Source organism: Talpa europaea (assembly GCF_964194135.1).
Source record: "Talpa europaea genome assembly, chromosome: 6".
NCBI classification, from domain to species: domain Eukaryota; kingdom Metazoa; phylum Chordata; class Mammalia; order Eulipotyphla; family Talpidae; genus Talpa; species Talpa europaea.
Window position 1 is genome coordinate 90,256,500 of NC_140072.1, and position 20,473 is coordinate 90,276,972.

The 20,473-nt window shown below is 40.3% G+C and overlaps 1 protein-coding gene across 1 annotated transcript in view; it reads right to left on the minus strand.

Moving 5' to 3' along the window:
* Positions 1-16,238: 16,238 nt before the first annotated feature.
* TEX26 (testis expressed 26) overlaps positions 16,239-20,473 on the minus strand; it is a gene marked incomplete at both ends in the record, with an annotated part of 32,530 nt that continues 28,295 nt past the window's right edge. Inside the window, one exon of the mRNA XM_084234882.1 lies at positions 16,239-16,300. Coding sequence (XP_084091008.1) covers positions 16,239-16,300 — 62 coding nt within the window. The remainder of the gene's footprint in view (positions 16,301-20,473) is intronic.

A 20,473-nucleotide genomic window follows, 5' to 3' on the forward strand; every position in this document is an offset into this window, starting at 1 on the left:
GGGATGCATCTGTGTGGTGACCAGATCAGAGCCAACACTAACCTCCCTGCTCCCTGGGATTCTGTCTGTGGAACGTGCTTACCAGGCTGGGAAATACTAGCCTGTTTCAGATCACGATCTGGCATGCCCTAGTTGCCCATGGCAACCCAGCTGCGCTGGAGTGTTAGCATTTGTAAATGTGTGTGGGCTTAAAATTATATTATTGATTCTGTCTGCAAGACGATAGTCTGATTTGTATATAGCTCTGAATAAATTACTCATTATCCTTTACAGCCATCAGAGTACGAGTCTCTCTCTCTTCTTCTTTTAATTTTAGAGAGATAGCAAATTGTGTCAGCAGATGTGAAATGAAATGTTTCCCATAACAACCATACTAGAGGAATCAACATCCAGAGCACCAGCCCAGGAAGCAGTCTGGGCATTACTGAGTAGATAACAAATGGAATGGATTTGGAAGGAATGGAACTTATATCGGGTGTCATGTTCCAAAGGGACCATGAGGTATATTTTGACGGATTGTAGAAGTAAAGAGGGAGATACAGGCGCATCATGGGTTTGTTCTGTTCAGGTTGAGCCCAATTTCTCTCTCCTATTTCCTTTGATGTATAGTACATATTCAGGCAGTATATGAAGTATCATCATAATTCATCACCCTACCTTGTATCACTGTCCCTTGCCCTGTGACTCTGTAAATCCTCTCACAGGAGATACCATGTGATGTCCTTTACTTTGGACTTTGACTAGCTACCCTAGGTGGCAGTGTGCCACTTCTTAGCCTAGGTTTTAAGAGAATTCAAATGTTTCCACTTTGCCTTCCTGTATTTTTTGTTGGTGCTGTGGAGAACTTCCATTGGGTAGCTCCTGTCCCTTAAGCCATCTATATGGAGGAGAGTAACCCCCATCAAATCCATTCAGATCAACAACTTGAATAAGAGCTACACCTGTAATGCCCAGTCTAGGTGAGTCACTTCAGCCAAGCTGCTCCTTACTGTATGCAACTAAGGCTTTGTAGCTGCCTGTTACACAGCAGGAGCTGACTCATATAACCTCCATCTTTCCAACGTCATGGCAAACAGTGTCACTGATGATGGAAAAGACAAGAACAATATTCCTCAGCTCTTAATTTCAGTAGTGACTGATCACAAGCCTTACTGAGAGAAAATGCACATGATGCACTACAATTTCCATTCACATGGTGCACCATGCTAGCAGACAAGATTGGACATGTTCAGAATGTAGACTGCACCATGCCATCAAAGATAGCATTGCTTCCAGGAGCATAATAGAGATTTATGGGTCCAAGAGCAGCTCCAAGTAAATGTAATATTCCATGTTCACTAGTCCCTTAATGCTTGTAGAAGTGCTGTCAAATGATTGGCAGGATTAGGTTTGACTTGGGGAGGAAGAATGGCATTATGCCTCTCAGAAAGCATCACTGATGTTTTTTTCAATTCATCCTAGAGAGATCCTCCTTATCAGGAAGCTGTGCATTATTACCTTCAAACTCTTTCTAACCTCATGTTTCTACCTTCCAGTCAAGAACGTGCCACATAAGCATATTCGATCAATTTTCAACTAATATCTGGTGAGCATTTACTGTGGGCTTAGCCCTCAGAACAACATGCTAGATATCATGCTGGACAAAAGAAAAGTGGTTGTGATGGGTAGTTCAGGAAGTTGAGTAGTTAGGAGATTCTGAAACATGAAGCAGAGGGAGGTGGCATTTATTTAGATGGGAACATTGGGAAGGGGCTGGTATGGGGCAAATGAAAAGTTCAATTTTGGACATTGTGGTTTTCGAGATGCCGTCAAATGAGAGGTTCGATGTCCAAATATGGAGCTCAACAAGGCTGAAGCTATCAGTTTGAAGGGTTGCCAGTATGTAGAGGCCTTTAAAACTACATAAGTAGATGACTTTGCTAAGCAGAGTATATTCACAGAGAAGAAGGTCTAGGCTGAGTACTGTTAATAAAATTCCAATGTTTTAAAAAGAGGTAGAGGATGAGGAATAAATAAAGCAACCACAAATAAACAGCATGGGTGATAAGAAGAAAGCCAGCGCATGCACAGTGGGAAATGCTCGAGCCCATTCATTTCTACCCAGCAGCCCTCTCCCCACCTCCCATCTGCTTTTGTGTAGGTGTTGGGGGTCCATGTCCTTCAAGAGAGGCAGGGCTTTTCCTAGTTTCAGGGGTCGAATTGTGGGGTCTAAAACAGTCATGGAAACCTGCTGTCCTTGCTGGTTTGGGATGAGTTATGAGCACATGACACAACTCAAGTCAATCAAATGTGAGCAGAAGTTCATTAAGGACTTTTGGGAAAGATTTTCACACCTTTGAAAAATGAAGAAAAAAAGAAGACCAAGTAACTGTCCTACTTGAGCTGTGACCACTTATGCCTTTCAATGATCAAATTAGCCAACTTTTGAGAACTCTCTGCCACTGAATTTATATTTTAAGATAATCAATTTCTAAATGTTTCAGAATTGTCTTTGACTTTTAGCCCAAAGCATGCTCACTGGTACCTGTAGTTTTAAGAGACAAGAAACAAGATGACTGGCCCACTGGACATGAGTGTGCCAAGGACTTGAAGGTGACACTTAGTCTATAACTTCATGGTTTCTTTTACCTTTTGGGGAAGTGTGGTAATGACCCAATTTTATAAGTGTTTTGTCAACCTTAACACTAACTTAGTATTATGGTTATAGTTTGTTTCTTTCAGTAGTCAAAAACTAAATTCTTCTTCAAAGCTAAAACTTTATTTTGTCTCAGTCATCTCAAAAGAAATGGATCACTTTTAATTATGTTAATATTTTATCAACTCATGGACCAGTAAGAAGGTTGAAAGGTTAAATTAGAAATAGTCTAGGACTTATTTTCCTGCTAATATGAAAAGGAATGATAGGGGAACATGAGGAATAAGACTAGATACCTAATCATCAGGACAATAAGAAAATTAGGTATACATTTAAATGTAAACAAAGTGCCTTCAAGTCAAAATGTTTGATGACACATAGAACCTTAATTAACCAGATTCGAAGATAATGACTTTAGTGTCTTTATCTGCAAATGGTTAGGTATGTCTTTACAGCTCTTTGACTGGTGTTCTTTTTATTCAATTAATTCTTCTAAAAGAGCTTTAATTTTACATTAATCAAAAGCCCTCATGATATTTTCAGGATTTACTCAAATTCGAAGGTTTTTTTTTTAAGTATAATTAAGTTATCAAGTCAGAGGTACTGATTACAGTGGTAAAATTCCATAGCAATAGCTGATTGACACACTGAGCCCAACGCAATGCTGCTGCAGCCAACATTGACGCCAGGCCAGGGGAGTGTGGTCAGGCTCCACAGTGACTACGACAGGCTTTGCTTTACCTCCTCGTGAGGAGCAAAATCTGCTTCCTTGACAATGTAAACAATTACCTTATAATACCTATGTTTACAACAAGCAGCTCTCTGCCTATATCCTAAGCAGAATTCTAGAAAATTCTATGATATTTTACAAAAGAAAGGGAAAAAAGACCACCTTTTCTTACCTGTTAACATGAGATGTTTCTAACCATCCCAAAGCAGAACCTGTTCTTTTCCTTCTCCAATTCATGGTATTTGACAGCAAAATTTTTCAGTACTGCTTTACCTATTACAGTTGTGCTCACTTTGTCCTCTGGAATATTTACGACTGATCAGAGAGAGGCCAGAGAAAATCTTGCAGCTTTCTTTCTGGGAGCAGCTAATGCTGGCGAGCTCTACCCAAGGTGGTGGCTTGCCTCCCACTGCGCCAAGGTTTGTAACTGGAGTACCAGCGTTGGTTCCTCCTCTCCCCTCCCCTCCCCAGGTACATTAATCTCATCACATGGGAAGGTAATTGATGCTGATGTGAATTGGGGGATGGGGTGGGGAGGAAATGCTGGGCAGTGAACAAAGAGGAAATAAGTCTGGTATTAAAGTACTTCTTTATCATCTCACCCTACCAGGGTGAAATTAATAATAATTACATTTGAGGGCTATCCACTGTCTGAAATTGAACCCTTGAATGTCAAATCCCACTGCTTCTCCATCTTCCTTATCCCAGAGAGCAACTCCGTTTTTCTTGGTTAGGGAAAGCCCCTGGGCATCATCTCTCTTCCCTCTTTCTCTCTCAAACTCATGTTAGTCTTCCAACAAAGCCCGTCATTCTACCCTGGAAGCCTCTAGCATTCAGCCACTCCTCACATTTCTCTGGCAATACTTTCTAGCCGAAGTTACTCATGTCTCTCACCTGCACTTTGACAAAAGCCTCCTGATTAGTCTCTCTGGTTTAATTTTGGCCTCCCTACGATATGCTCTATGTAGAGAGTGATCTTTTAAAGACTGAAGTTAGACAATGTCAACCTTCTATTCAAAACCCCGCCATGCTTCTCATCTTACTCAAATGGCCTCAAGACTCCTATGACCTGTCTGACCTCACAGACTACTATTCTCCCCTGGCTTCTCTGGAGCCTCAGTAATTTTCTCGTAGAACATGCAGAATCTCTGTCCTTGTTCCCTCCACCTGGAAAGTCCTTCCTCCGGATACTGACAAATCACCCGGCCTCTCGCTACTGTCTGGAATGAGCTCAAGCCAATCTATAGAGACCTGCACAAACATCCCAGTAAAATAGCAGCTCATCATGCCTCTCTGTCCTTGGGCTGCTGCATTTTTCTTCATACTCCTGAATTCAACCCTGTAAAATTTATTTACTTGATATATTCTATAGGATGTACACACAGGTTTCCTTTGCTATCTGAAAGTAGAGTATTCCTATGAACCCTTTATTAAATGTAAATGGTGTAAATTAAAGGCTCAGTGACCATATTTATAGATCCCCAAATTATCTACCAAATCATACCAAATAACACATAAAACCTAAATAACACTAATACATTTAACAAAAAAAAATAGAATAAATACATAACCTGTGTAAAGCAGTTCCCAGGGGAGGAGCTTGGTGATGCCTTCTTTGAGGGTTCCCTAACTCTGTTTTTGTAAAACAAATGCTGGCCACTATTTTTGTTTTGTTTTGTTTTGTTTGCCTTTTGTCATTAAAGCAAAATTCTGATTTCTTAAAGTTAGTAAATTCTGATTTCTTAAAGTTAGTAAATGTATGTCCTTCATAAAAGGGAAATGACATCAAACTTTTGAAAAGTAAGGGATATCTGTATTTGTGTTAATATGTACATGGTTTTCCTCATATTATTACTTGAACTGCCACTAAATCAAGCATACATTTATTTGTTTATTATCAGCATTCTCCCTTCAAGAACATAAGCCTCATGGATGGGAATTTACCTCTTTTCCTGCTGCATTCCCATAGCCTAGAAGTGTGTCTAGCAGAGTTTAATGAATGAATGCACGTGTCAATCCCTCCAAAATATTTCATCAGCCTAATCTTGGGGGTAACTCTCTTAAGTGTTATGATCCTCATTTACATATGAAAAAAAAATCCAGATGGGATGTGACTCGCCTGAGGTTTCATAGTTGGTCTGTTTGGGGACATGCCAGCTCGACTCTCTGTCCTGAGCTTCTCTACAGTCACACCACCTGTGGTCTCTCCTGATGTTTTATATGAAGTGTGGAGATATCGAACTTTAAGTGGTATGGGTGAGATACCACCCAGTATACAACTCTGATTATCAGTTCCTGCAGATAAAGTATACTGGAGTGGACTTCTGTGTATATTTGTTTATTTTACATTTACATGAAGATGAACAATTCTATATCTCGTTATTTTGTAATCTACTTTAGTCACTTAACAAGATGTCTAGAATATGCTTTGTTATTCATGAATATAGAACTAAATGTGTGCAAGTCGTTCCATTCTGAACTTATTTAACAGCCCCTTACGGGGGTCACTGACATTTTCCTGCAGTTTTACATAGTACTTTGATTTCAAAACAAACTGGGCACATAACTTCTCCCCTTTGTGCAAATATCTCATTATCGTAAATTCACAAATGTGAACTCTGAAATATGTCATCAAACTAAGATCATGCTGGCTTAGGGCAGTCCCCAATCAAGTATAACTAATATCTTTATAAGAGGAAAATTTGGACACGAAAGGGAAGTGGCCATGTGAAGACACAAAGACACAGGGAGAATGCCTCATGACAAGGAGGAAGAGATTAAAGTAATGGAACTAGAAATACCTGGGACCACCAGATGCTAGAAGAAGCATGAAAGGTTAATCCTTTAGAGGCTTCAGAGGGTGAAGAGCCCTGTCAATTTCTTACCTCTAGCCTCCAGGATGGAAACAACAAATTTCTGCTTTTTAAAGTTACCCAGTTTGTGGTACTTTGTTACAGCAGCCCTAGCAAAGAGTGCTTCCCCAACAATGCAAGACAACATTGTTTCACTGCTGCCAAAATGGCAAACCTTTGCCTATTTCTCTACTAAGGTGATTGTTAATTTTTTATTGAATTAAAAAAATTGTTTAAATATACTATTTTATTACATATACTACTCATATTTTTTCAGTTGTCTTATTTTCATGGTAGGAGTTCTTTGGGATGGGTGTTTGCAGAGGTTTTAATTTTTAGGTAGACAAATTTATTTAATAAAGATTTGACTTTTACAACATGTTTAGAAAGGGATTCTTAGCCAGAGATTTAAACATTTGTAGTAGCTGGATGATTTCAATTTTATTTTTAACATTTTACATTGATTCATTCATTCATCTGCAATGTATTTTTATTGGACAGTGATGTGTAGATACATCTTTTTCCCCCCCAAAGGCTGATTTTTTAATGATATTTATTTCATTAGTCATTTTCTTCCCATAGTTTTGCATACTGGCCCCTTTACACCGACTTCCATATGTATTTGAATCTTTTTATAGAAACTCCTTTTTGTTTATTTTTTTTAACCATTCACCTACAATATGGTCTAGTATGATAAATTTGTGACATATTTAAATATTTGTAAGGAAAATTTTCTCCTAATTATTCATCTTGTGTCTAGCATCTGCATCAAAAATTTCCTAGCTATTTTTGATTTTTGTTTTTACAAATAAACCTTAGAAACTTTTTTGTTAAATTACACGCATGCATAGGGCCTACCCTGGTGGCGCAGTGGTTGAATGCTGGGCTGCAAAGCTGCCCAGCTGCCCGCAGCCTCTGCAGCGCAGGTTCGATCCCTAGCCGCTGGCGAGGGTCCCACATGGCGCGCAGACCTCTCCTGCCGCCCGCTGCTCCCCTCAGCAGTGTATTTCATAGGTCTGCCTGTTCTGCTCTCCGCTCTGACTCTGGTGAATTCTCTCACCCACCTGCGCTTCTGACTGTACCCAGTGCTTGTATGGAGAAATAAATAAATCTTTTAAAAAAAAAATTACACTCATGCATATACACACACTCATACAATACTGTTAGAAATTCTATTGCTATTAAATTTATAGGTCAATTTAGGAAAAAGTGGCATTTTGACAATATTGAATCTTCTACATAAGACTGCAATGCTTCTTCATTTACTCAAGATTTACTTTATCTCCCTTAGTGAATTTTATGCCTTCTCCAAATGAGTCCCATATATTTCTATTAAATGTTAGACAAGGTATTTTATGGGAGTTTATAGCTACTATAAAAATAAGAAAGACTAAACTAATAAAGTGAAACTAAAAAACTAATATTACTAATAATGATTACTTAATAATTGATGACTGATTAATTACATATAGCAATTAAATATAAATGTTAACCAGTAAGATTTTTAACACTATGATTTCTTATTGAGATATAATTAATATTCCATAAAATTTACCCTTTTGAAATTTTTTTCACTTTTTCCAGTTTTATGGCGATAATTTTTTTGATAACTTTTCCAATTTTATGGAGATATATTTGATAAATAACAATGAATACATTTAAGGTATAGAACATAATGGTTTAATATATGTATATATTACAAAATGATTACCACAGTAAGTTTAATTAACATCCATCACCTCACATAGTTATTTTTTTCTTGTGATAATGTTTAAGATCTACTCTCCTAGTAACATTTATATATATACAAGATAGTGATTTAATACAGTCACTGTGCTACACGTGACATCCCAGAACTGGTTTATCTTATAATTGGAACTCTAACTGGTTTATCTTATAACTGGAAGTCTGTACTTTTGCCCATTTCACCCACCTCCCACTCCTCACCTCTGACAATCCTATTTCTAGGAGTTGTGCTTTTTCAGATTCTCTATATGAGTATGGTCACAACATTTGTTTTTCTGTCATTTATTTCACATAGTACCATGCCTTCAAGACCATCATGCTGTCACAAAGGGCAGAATTTACTTAATTTTTATGGCTGAATGCTATCCCATTATCATATCTATGTCTGTATCTGTATCTATATTTATAACCTTATCTACCTATATCTATATAGCACTATTGTAGGGTAAAGAAAATATCAGGCTTTTCTGCCCTTCCGCCATCAGGATAGATGATGGATCCTTGCCTGAATGCATGCCTGATGGCGGGCACCTGGAATAGGGTGTGGGCATAGGTAGATGGGATTCAGCTGAGCTAAGACTGTGCTTTTAAGGGCTGCGTCACAGGGGGACGCTAGTAGCAGCAGCAGCAGCACCAGTAGCAGCAGCAGCACCAGTAGCAGCAGCAGCAGCAGCAGCAGCAGCAGCAGCAGCAGCAGCAGCAGCAGAACCTGAAGGAGAAGCATGAGCAGAAGCAGAGAAGGCCAGAGAGCCCAGATAGAGTGGGGATTTGCTAGGGGCTGGGAGGACTGCCAGCCTCCCAGCCCCCCAGCACCCCTGCCTGCCATGTACCCACTGAACCCCAATAAAGACCTGCAAAAAACCACTGAGGACTCTGACTCCTCCTTTACCCGGTCTGCATGGGATCAGAAAACCTGCACTGTGCCCAGTCCTGCCCTTACAACTATATATCATTATATCTCATTTCCTTTGCAATTCATCTGTTGCTGACTATTTAAGCTGGTTATTATAAATTATGCTGCAATTAACATGAGAGTGCAGACATCACAGTTTCTCTCTCTCTCTATTTTTGCTGTTGAGTTGTCCTTCAATTTGGCTAGGCAGAAACAGACATCACCTGGGCCCCAAACTGACAAGACACTAAGAAGCAGCTGTACCCTGCTCACACATGGAAGTACAGAGCCACTTCACACCTAGATATGTGCTGGCCTGCATGTGGACACTGTGGTGAACTGTTAAAGACAGAATGCTTCAAATTAAAATTATATTTCTGACTGCAGTTCTGCTTGGGGATCTAGAAAGCTGGAGATGGTATAATTCCCACTTTTACAAGAACACCAGAAAGTCAAACTAGTTGCAAGTTTTTAACTTTTCTTGTGCCCAGAAGATAGTTGAGGTCATAGGACAACCAATAAGCCCCAAATCTGAGGATACACAGACACCTGCAGGGAAAAATAGGACATTAACATTTCCTTACCTGGGACAGAAGCGGTGGAACATGAGACAAGAAGAATTTGGCAAGAGAAGTTAATGATTGGTGCAGACTGAATATAAGTTGGCGAAGAGAGTAGCCCCTGATGAAGCAATAGACGCAGGGCAAGTCCACATCCCCTTGTGGACTTCTCCATGGAACACAAAACCAGACCAATTGCTAATGAGGACGTGGAGCACTGTGAAGCAGACATGTTGCTTGCCGGTGGGAAGCATAGTAGTGCAGCCATTTCAAAATGTTTGCCAATTTCTTAGAAGGTTAAACATGCATATGACACAGCAACTCCAGATATTTATCCAAAAGAAATGAAACTTAAGAAATGAAATGAAGGGCCTCCCCAGTAGCGCAGCGGTTAAGCACTGGGTTGCGAAGCTGCCCGCGGCCTCTGCGGCGCCGGTTCGATCCCCGGCTGCAACCCGGCCACCGGAGGAGGGTCCCACATGGCACACAGACCTCTCCTGCTGCCCGCTGCTCCCCTCAGCGGTGTACTTCGGTCCTTCTGCCTGCTCTGCTCCCCGCTCTGGCTCTGGTGAATTTTCTCGCCCTCCCGTGCTTCTGACTGTACCCAGTGCATGTATAAATGAAACAAACAAACAAACAAGCAAATAAATAAATAAAACATGCCTCTATTAAAAAAAATTTTAAAAAAAAGAAATGAAATGAAAATGTATGTGAATGTTTATAACAGCTTTATTGATAGTTGCTAAAAACGGGAGACAACACAGATGTTGTCCATCAGCCACCGACGAGATAAACCATACTTCCATTCTCAGCAATAAAAAGGAAAAAATTACTATAGATTACAACAAAAATTATCTCAAATTCATTTTGTTAGGTAAAAGAAGTTAGACACAGAAGGTAACATACTGTATGATTGCAGTTAAATGACATTCTAGAAAAAGTGAAACTATATGGCTGAAAATCAGGGTTGTAACTATTCTATATCATGACAGCAGTGGTGGATACGCTACCCTATGCATTTGTCAAAATCTAAAGCATAGTACACTGAAAAGGGCAAATTTTATTGTATCTAAATTAAAAAGAAATCTGGATTTTTCAGGAACCCTATACAACCGATATGTTCAATGGGCATAATTAACTAGAAAGGACTTCAGCAGCCACTTGTAGACATGGCAAACACTTTCCAGTTCACCATAGTCCTCATCACTCCCTAACATCTCACACCTTCCCATTGTCCTCATTTAAGTCACCTGCCAAGCTCCTGCAGGCTTTTGAGTTTGAGACTCTTGCTTTTGAAAGCATAATTACAGCACTGTTTTCTCCAATAAAGATCTGGTTTCTACATTGTTCTAGCAATCTTGTCTGCCTCTTCACAATGGTGAGGTAAAGCCTCTTAGAAATCCCAAAACACCCTACACATTGCTCTATCGTAACTGTAGGGTAAGGTAAAATAATGCTTTTCTGCCCTCCCGCCATCAGGATAGATGAGGGAACCCTGTGGTCCTGAATGCATGCCTGATGGCGGGCACCTGGAGTGGGTACACCTGTGCTAAGACTATGCTTTTTTTAAGGGTGGTGTCATGGGGACGCCAGGAGAAGCCGAAAGAGAAGCAGCCCGAAGCAGAAGCAGAGAACGCCAGAGAGCCCAGATAGAGTGAGGATTTGCTGGGGGCTGGGAGGCCTGCCAGCCTCCTGGCCCCCCAGCACCCCTGCCTGCCACATGCCTGGTGAACCCCAATAAAAGACCTGCAAAAAACCACTGAGGACTCTGACTCCTCCTTTACCCGGTCTGCTGGATCAGGAAACCTACACTGTGTCCAGTCCTGCCTTTACAGTAACTCTCAGCATGCCCACTGAACTTTCTTTCTATGTTAGTTAGAAAGCAATAAATTCCCAGTGTCAGAAGTCCAGCTCATTTCAATGGTAGGAAAATGGGAAATGAAACATTTCCTGCGGGGAGGTGGAGCTGGCCTCAAGGACTGATAATCCAGTCTTGTGAAAATTTTCCGCTTTTCATGCATCTTCCTTACATATATTTTACAAATTGTTGTCATCAGTTTCAAGTGATATAATCTTTCTACTATTTTGAAAGCAAAAATAGGACAAGTTTAAACATTTATGTAAGAGTTTCCTCAAGGGGTTAAAAGCAAAGAACAGATGTTTCTCGAAAGCAACAGAACATGCTATATGTACTTTTTTGATTGAGTGTATGTGTGGAATTAAGTTTCGCAGGAGGCTAGAAAGGGAATCAAAGAGCCATCACTGGAGACCAAAAAAGAAAAAAAATTTCAGAATCATTATCTATGTTGAAACACTCCTCTCTTTGAAATATAATAAGAGGTACTAGTGCTACATAATTAACTCATGTCGAGTGTGTTGACTGATCTGATCTTGACAATCTGCTCTGGGAAGGAACCATATTAAAGCAATAATTTATACCCTTTGGCATATTAAAATAAGCAGTGGCCACTGGGCTCATGAGAACCTTTGAAGTGTTCAATGTTTTAAATACCTTCACCATTTGGCAGATTTTAAAATATAAAAGAACAACAACCATACTCCTCTATGTTAAAACACAATCACTTTTGAAACACTACACATTTTTTCATCATGCTCAGAGAATATTTTTAAGAGGGAGAACTGATTTGAACCAAGTCTTTCCAGAGATGTGTCTTCTAAATAAATCCTACGTGTGTATCAGTTAGCTATTGCTGCGTTAACCTCAGTGGCTTGCAACAGAAAGTGTCTCTCACTCACAGTCTGTGGGTCACTTGGCAGGTCTACTAGGGTAGTTCATCTGGGCTTCTATAACAAAATACCATAATTGGGTCATTTATAAACAGCAAACATTTATTTCTCACAGTTCTGGAGGATGTAAATTCCATTTCCATGATCCCAGCAGATGTGGTGTTGAATGGGGCTCTTCACTTTGATGATTGTGGTTTTTCTATATCTTCACATAATAAAAGGGATAAGGGAGTTCTGTGGAGACTTTTAAAAGGGCTCCACCCTCATGACTAGTTACCCCCCATCTCCAATGCCATCACTTCAGAGATTAGACATTTGGGGGGGGGGGAACACAAATGTTCAGGCTGTAACAGTGCTCTCCTCCACATGTCCGTCCTCTAAACCCTGGGACAGTCTAGGTTTCTGTCTTCTAACAGTCTGTTGGCTAAAGAAAATCACACTGCCAAGCTCACAAATGTTGGGAAAATACAATCCATCTTTAGTAGGAGGGACTGCAAAGTTATAACACCAAGGATGTGGATACTGGGTGAGATGAAGAATCAGGAACAATCATTCAGCCAAACAGTGTGTCCTAACACTGTATTTACACATAGAATTTCTGGCCCTAAATGGAAGTCACAGACAAATAATCAACTTCTGTACAGAGGATCCCTTTTGTCACAGGCAATGGAGGTTATGGTGGCTTTTCTTGACTGTCCTTTTCTTTGAATACCAACGCTGTCTCTAAAGAACTTATGATGGGTTTGGGGTGGGAGGAGATCGTTGAATAAATGAAGCACAGGATGATTTTTTTTGGTGAAACTATCGTATGATGTGGCTGGCAATGGTGGATAGGACACTATGTTTTTGTTGAACCCCGTAGAATTTTACAGCATAAAGAATGAAATGTAATGTATAGAAATTAAAACTTGTTATGTAGGATATTGGAGATCCCCTTTGGGACTCCCAGGGTAGGGAACCTCTCCTTTGGTGGTACTTGGAAAGCTGAAGATGTATCCACATATGTCTGCAGTGACTAAAAACATTAGTTCTGGACAAAGCGTTGCTACCACAGTTTGAGGAAAAGGATTAGCATAACACCAAACCATGTTTATGAGTGAGCCACAACTTGATTCAACAGAAAATTATTGAATATTCTGAGATACAGAAACTAAATGAAGAGAGTCCATGTTATCAGAAATCAGTGGAAATCAGACCACGTGTGATGTGATCCCTGCCTCCTTGTTTGTATGGTAGTTCTTCTAGTCCATCTCTAGCTGACTCTTCGAAGGTCACTGCGGGGGGAGGTGCAGCATCTACCACTCCGTCTCCTGCTGTTTCTTGAACACTTGAGATATTTCCTACCTTAATGTACTTGTCTCATTATTTCCCAAGCCTGGACTGCTATTGCCTCATCTCCTCACATGACTGGTTCCTTCTCTTGAAGGACTGACTCAAATCCTTCCTCGGAGGAGTCTGCCACTATTCTCCAGCACGGCACCATTTATATTGAGTGTAACACTTATACTTTGCGATTAAAATGTTCATTTATGATCTGTCACTCCTTCTAGAATGTAAGGACATGTGAGGACACAGAGAAACTCTATTCCTCTCTACAGGAAGGCCTATGTAGAGGCAGGAATGACACAGAACAGGTTTTTTATGATTCTATGCAGAGGGGGTAAGGGGAGGAGTCAGAGCCCTCAGTGGCTTTTGCAGGTCTTTTATTTAGATTTACCAGGCATATGGCAGGCAGGGGTGCTGGGGGGCCGGGAGGCTGGCAGGCCTCCCAGGCCCCCACAAATCCTCACTCTATCTGGGCTCTCTGGAGTTCTCTCTGCTTCTCTTTTTCTCTCGGCTTCCATCCGTTCTTGGCTTCTGCTGGCGTCCCCGTGATGCCACCCTTATAAACTCAGTCTCTCAGCCCTGGTGTACCCACTCCAGGTGCCCCGCCATCAGGCATGCATTCAGGATCACAGGGTTCCCTCATCTATCCTGATGGCGGGAGGGCAGAAAAGCCGGACACTTTTTACCCTACCCTACAGCCTACCAGACACCATATCTGCTGGTGTGTTTTCACTTTGTGTGTATTCCCATTACGTAAAACACTGTTTTAAAGATAGTGGGTGTTTGACAAATATTGAATGAAGGGGCCTCTTATTTTTTAATACTTGGTTCTAGATCCTGAATAGATCATTCCATTCTTTGGCATGATCATTGTGGGGGTAGTCAGGAAATCCCAACCTCGCACACTGAAACGAGAGTGCATGTGAAATTACTGGCTACACAGCACTCTGCCTTAGCACTCCAACAAAGACACAGACAGCAGCCTGATGCTCGAACCCTGGCCAAAAACTACAAATGGAGGACACACACCAGCTAACTGGTAGAAAATTACCCCCATCTGGAAGAAGCACAGATGGGATATTACTGTTAAGGTACAAAATGGAAGCAGAATGTAGGACAGGGCCCAAAAGAGATGCAAAGAAAATCTAGTGCTCGGGCTACCTTTCCAGGCGAGTCTTACTGGCAGTTGTCCTTCAGGGCAGGGGGAAGAGAAGAGGTGCCTCCTCTCCCCACAAGGACTTCCTCAAAGGAAGAAAGGGCAGTGAATGTGGCAAAGAAGACTTACTACAAATCTCTGAAAAATGTGTAGCTTCCCGGTCCCCTTACAGTCAACCAAACTGAGCATTATTGAGAGGGTGCTGGGATATATGTGAAGCCACATATTCTTCAGAGATTTGGAGTAGATACAAGACCTCATTCTCCTGAAACCTAGTGCCAGGATAAAGCAGGAGGTGCAGGGCTATAGGGAAAGTCTCTCTCTGCTGGAGTTCATAGTCAAGACCTCAGACTTCAGACTCTTTGATGGCCCCAGGTGGGCAGATGTGGGAAAATTCCTTCCAAAAGGAGTCACACCTGGTTTACTTGTTGCTTATGGTTCTTAAGAGGAACTGCCCAGGCATGTTAGCTATACAACATACACAACACCTGGAGGGGTTTGCAATAGCGGGATATACTTTTCCTAGACTGTGCAGTTGAGAGAGAGTTGCCATCCCCTACTTGAAGGAGACCAGGGGAAGCATGGAACACTTATCTGAACTCTGTTACTACCACCCCTTTATTGTTTATCCACGAAACCAAAAATTGACCAGCTTTCCCTTAAGGCTCATTTTCCTTGATCCAAGAGGCCCCAAAAGGAATTATAATTACAAAGAAAAATTGTCATTTAAGGGACGGCAAAGACATACTAAGTAAATTCAACGGGAAAAAGAAACTGAATTTAATAGCAATATTAATATCAATTAAAATATAGTTAAAGATCAAAAGCATTAATAAATGAGGTCTAAGAGGAATAAAATGTAATTAGGGGAAAAGTTATCAATAAAGAGCTCTGTATGAACCATAAACATTAATAGGTAAACAAGATAGTAGCCATACACACACACACACACACACACACACACACACACATATTTTGCCCAGAAATGCAAGGAGACATTGATGAAATTATTTTTATTTGAGGATGTTTTAATATTATTTCAGAACTTGACAGCTCATATACAATGAAGGCAAAGAGGAGGTGAAGATAGGGGAGTTGAAAAATGTAATAAACTGGTTAACATTTTTCACTTTTATTCATGGAATGCACAAAATAATCATATAGTTGGCCTTAAAGAAAACGGTTAAATTTCCCAGTGCAGAGACCTTTTTTTTTACTTTTAAACAAAAAGTCAACAATAAAAGTTTTTAAAATTCTCAAATTATTGGAAAATTAAGAAACCTTTTCCACAATATTCCTGGTTCCAAGAGGAAATAAAAATTGAAACCACAAATTAAGTATCCAAAAGAGAATAGTTAAAGACCTTATAGCAAAACCTACTGTAAAGCTATATAGCTATGTTGGGGTGTGGGGAAGGGAAGAATTTATACATACAATTTTAGTGTTTAAAAATAAAATAAAATTGCACAAACTCATGAATATCAAAACATATTTGGAACAATTGCCATCTTATTTTTCCTTGATTATTGAGAAAATGGCTCAGCAAGGTCTAATGCTTCCATTGAGTTATATCTTTTCTTCATTTTCTTTTTTTCATCTTATCTCCCCGTCAATGTCAATGTGAGAGCGAATAAAACGATCAAGAATTTGTCTGTCTGAAAATTATGAAGAAAAACAGAATGTAAGCCTCTATTTAACTATTTAAATGCTAACAGAAAAATTCTAGGAAGTAGGCACAGATCTTATAATAGTTCTCTGTATTCAAAACTTGGTGAGACCAAAATAACCAGAGAATACCATGTCTAATAGCTAAAAAAGTCACAACTGGGTGATTATTGATTAAAGAGCTATCTTAAGTTCAAGGATGAGCAAAGCTTACTGGAAAGAACATGGATTTTGGAATGAAACAGACTTAGGTTTCAATTCTGTGCTGTCACATATTTGCAAATTATTTAACCTCTCCATCTCTTCAGTTCTTCATCTTTGAACAAAGGTATTAATAGTTACCTTTCTTGGTTGTTGGAATGGATTAGGAACACTGTGAGCACTGTACCTAGACACTACCTTGTTCATAAGAGATAATCACAATCAATAGTACAGCCTTATCCTTTTATTACTGAGTCCGTAGCAAGAAGCACTGATGATAAAAGAACAATAGAGACTATTCCCTACTTTTCACTGAAGCTGGGGCTCTTTTTCTGCTCACCACCATTGGTATGGCTTGCAAACTTTGAGTGATAACTGATTAATAGGGGACCGTAGCCTGGTCTCCATTTCCTCATCTGTGAAATGGAGGAGTCTTGTCTGGTTCTGAACATCTACCATTCTCTAACCTCAAGTACGTGACTTTTTTTAAAAAAAGATTTATTTATTTATGCATACAAGAGCTGGGGTTTAGGCCAGAGGTGGGGGAGGTGAGAGGATTCACCAGAGACAGAATGAACAGGCAGATTTAGTGAAATACACTAACGAGGGGAGCAGTGAGCGAGACAGGAGAGGTCTGCTGTGCCCTGTGGGTTAGCTTCCTGGCTGGGGATCAAACTGAAGCCGCAGTGACTGCTGATAGCTTCATGGTGCTGAGACTTAACCCCTTGTGCCAGCAGGGACTTTTTTTTAACAGTACAAAGTAGAGCTGTAAAACTTTGCTCACCCCTAGCAATTGTCATGCTTGCAGCCAAAACCAAAAGAGACAAAGAATGCAAGTGATGACATATCATGTTCAATGTCCATACTGTAATGTTCAATGTTACAAATGCCAGCTGAGGTCTATAGATCAGGGGTGTGTGTGTGCGTGTGTGTGTGCGTGTGTGCATGTGTGCATGTGCATGTGTGTGTGTGTGTTCTTATTTTACTCTCCAAATATGCAGCCTCTATTTGCATGTATTTGTTTATATGATCTCACAATTAATTTTTTTAAAGATTTATTCATTCATGCATACAAGAACCAGGATACAGGCCAGATGCGCAGGAGGGTGAGAGGAACAGAACAGGTGGACTGACTGAAAAACACTGCTGAGGGGAGCAGCAGGCAACACAGGAGAGGTCTGCCATACCATGTGGGATTCTCTCCAGCTGGGATCGAACCAGCGCTGCAGAGGCTGCAGACAGCTTCACAGTGCGGCGCTCAACTGTCTGTGCCACCAGGGGAGCCCTCTCTCACATTTAATTTTGAATCATTTCTACAACATTTGAAAATTGAGGTATATTTATCATAAAGTGAAATACACTAATATTCCATGCACAGTTCAATGGTTGACATGTACGTGTAGCCCACACCCTTATGATGATATAGATCATTTCCATCACCTCAGAAAGACCCATTACACCCCTTCCCAGTCAATAATGTCTACTTTAAGATAGCCACTGTTTAGATTTCTTTCATTATAGATAACTTTTGTCTCTTGTAAATATTTAAGTAAATGAAGGCATAAAAATGCATTCTTTTATGTTTCACTTCTTTCACTCAGCATGTTTTTGAGGCTCATACATTTTGTACACTACATCAGTAATTTGTTCTTTTTGATTGACTAGTAGTATTTTATGATGTGACTATACCACGCAGTTTGCTTGTTGATGGAGATTTGGGTTATGTCCAGTTTGCAACAATTAAGCATAAAATAGTTATAAATATTTGTGTACAAGTAATTTTGTGAATTTATGGGTTTTTTTTCCTCTTGGGTCAATACCCAGAACTGGAATTTCTAGGTCATGGAGTAGGTATACATTTAACTTTATCAGATACTGCTAGGTCTGTTTCCAAAGTGATCTTACTACGTGATACTCCTATAGCAACGTATTGCTCCATATTGTCAACATTTGGTATCGTCAATCCTTTTCATTATGAGCAAAAAATGTTCCAATTTTTAAACCTTATCCCAAAAAGTTAATTTTAAGTAAGCAAAAATTTTCTTCTAATAATAAAATAAATTAAATATAACAGTTGGGCATGATTTAATAAAACAGATGAGTGTCAAATTTTTCAATTTAAACACCCATTCAAAAAGGCTATTGTTGTCATTCAAATGCTACCTGTATTATGCAAAGGCAGATTCACTGGGATTTTGTTTAAGTTGTACCTTCTGCATAGGAGTTTTCCTGCCTCTCCTTGTCATGCTCATTCATCCTTGACTTTTAAGGGGGGGTCTCTTGGGTCCCTATCAACGCACAGGTAGACCTCTTACAGGTTTCTAATATGCTCAAATACTATTTCCATTACAGAGTTTATGATACTCTAACTACATGTCTGTCTCCCAAATCTGACAATACATTCCCGAGACAGATTTGGTTTTTATTTATATTTGTATCAAGATAGCACTTTAGATATTCAGTCAATGAAACTCACTGAGAGAGGGAATAAATGCATTCTTAACAATCCTGAATCATCCCCTAGAAAGAAACACCCCTTTGATAGCTATATCCATGGCAGCTTTAACTGGAAAAAGAAATGGGAAAACAAAGTTGAAAAATTCACAAAAAAACAGATTTTGTATAATAATATCCCTCTAGGGGAGGAGATAAATAGCAGAGATAAGACTATCTGTACCGGGCCTCCCCGGTGGCACAGCGGTTGAGTGCTGGGTTGCGAAGCTGCCCGCGGCCTCTGCGCGCCGGTTCGATCCCCGGCTGCTCCCCGGACACCGGAGGAGGGTCCCACATGGCGCGCAGACCTCTCCTGCTGCCCGCTGCTCCCCTCAGCAGTGTACTTTGCTCCTTCTGCCTGCTCTGCTCCCCGCTCTGGCTCTGGTGAATTCTCTCACTCTCCCCTGCATCTGACTGTACCCAGTGCATGTATAAACAAAAACAAACAAACAAATAAATAAAACATGCCTCTATTAAAAAAAAAAAAAAAAGACTATCTGTACCAACAGAGAGCAGAAGCCCAAAGGGTAAACTTTTGGGTGGCCTGAATCACACCCAGAGATTACAACAATTTTGAAACTACAATGGCCACTGAAGACATCTAGTTTGATTTCCTTAAGTTATAAACAGAAACTCAATAGTGACACCCAATGAATGAAAATAAAAGGCTTATCTCAGCTGCTTTTCCTTTCTTTTCCCCGGCTCTATTTTTTTTTTTTTTAAGGTTTATTTATACAAGCACTGGGTACAGTCAGAAGCACGGCAGGGTGAGAGGATTCACCAGAGCCAGAGCGGGGAACAGAACAGGCAGACCGACTAAATACACTGCTGAGGGGAGCAGCGGGTGGCAGGAGAGGTCTGCTTGCCAAGTGGGACCCTCGTCAGGCGGCCAGGGATGGAACCGGTGCTACAGAGGCTGCGGGCAGCTTTGCAGCCCAGTGCTCAACCATTGCGCCACCAGGGGAGGCCCCAGCTCTATTTTTTTGTCTACCTGCTTTTTTCTCTATCCCACCTCATCCTGCCATGTTCCCAGATCCTGACTTAGGCCATTATTCTGACCCTGGCCCTCCTCTTCCAAACTGTACCTGTTCTGGGTGCTATACTCTCTAGAGAGGTAATCCAGTAAAGTTATTTGATCTGAGATGACAGAAATTCAGCCTCGAATATCTCCCAGTTTTCTTTCTTTCTTTTTTTTTTGGTAGATTCCATTCTTTATTGATAACATTTAATTTTTCTTATTACACAAATAATGTATTCACTGTAAAATGGTAGATTGATTTCCTTATGTCAATATTTTGGGTTTCTTTATTTTTTTATATTAATTTTTAAATTTTTTTTTACAACATTGTTCATTTTTAAACAATATTTGCTTCCCCCACCCTCTCAGGTGTAGTCCCCATAGAGTTTCCTTCACCAAGGCACCCGTGCACCATCACCTCAGTGTCCTGTGCTCCTCCCTCCCTCCCTCT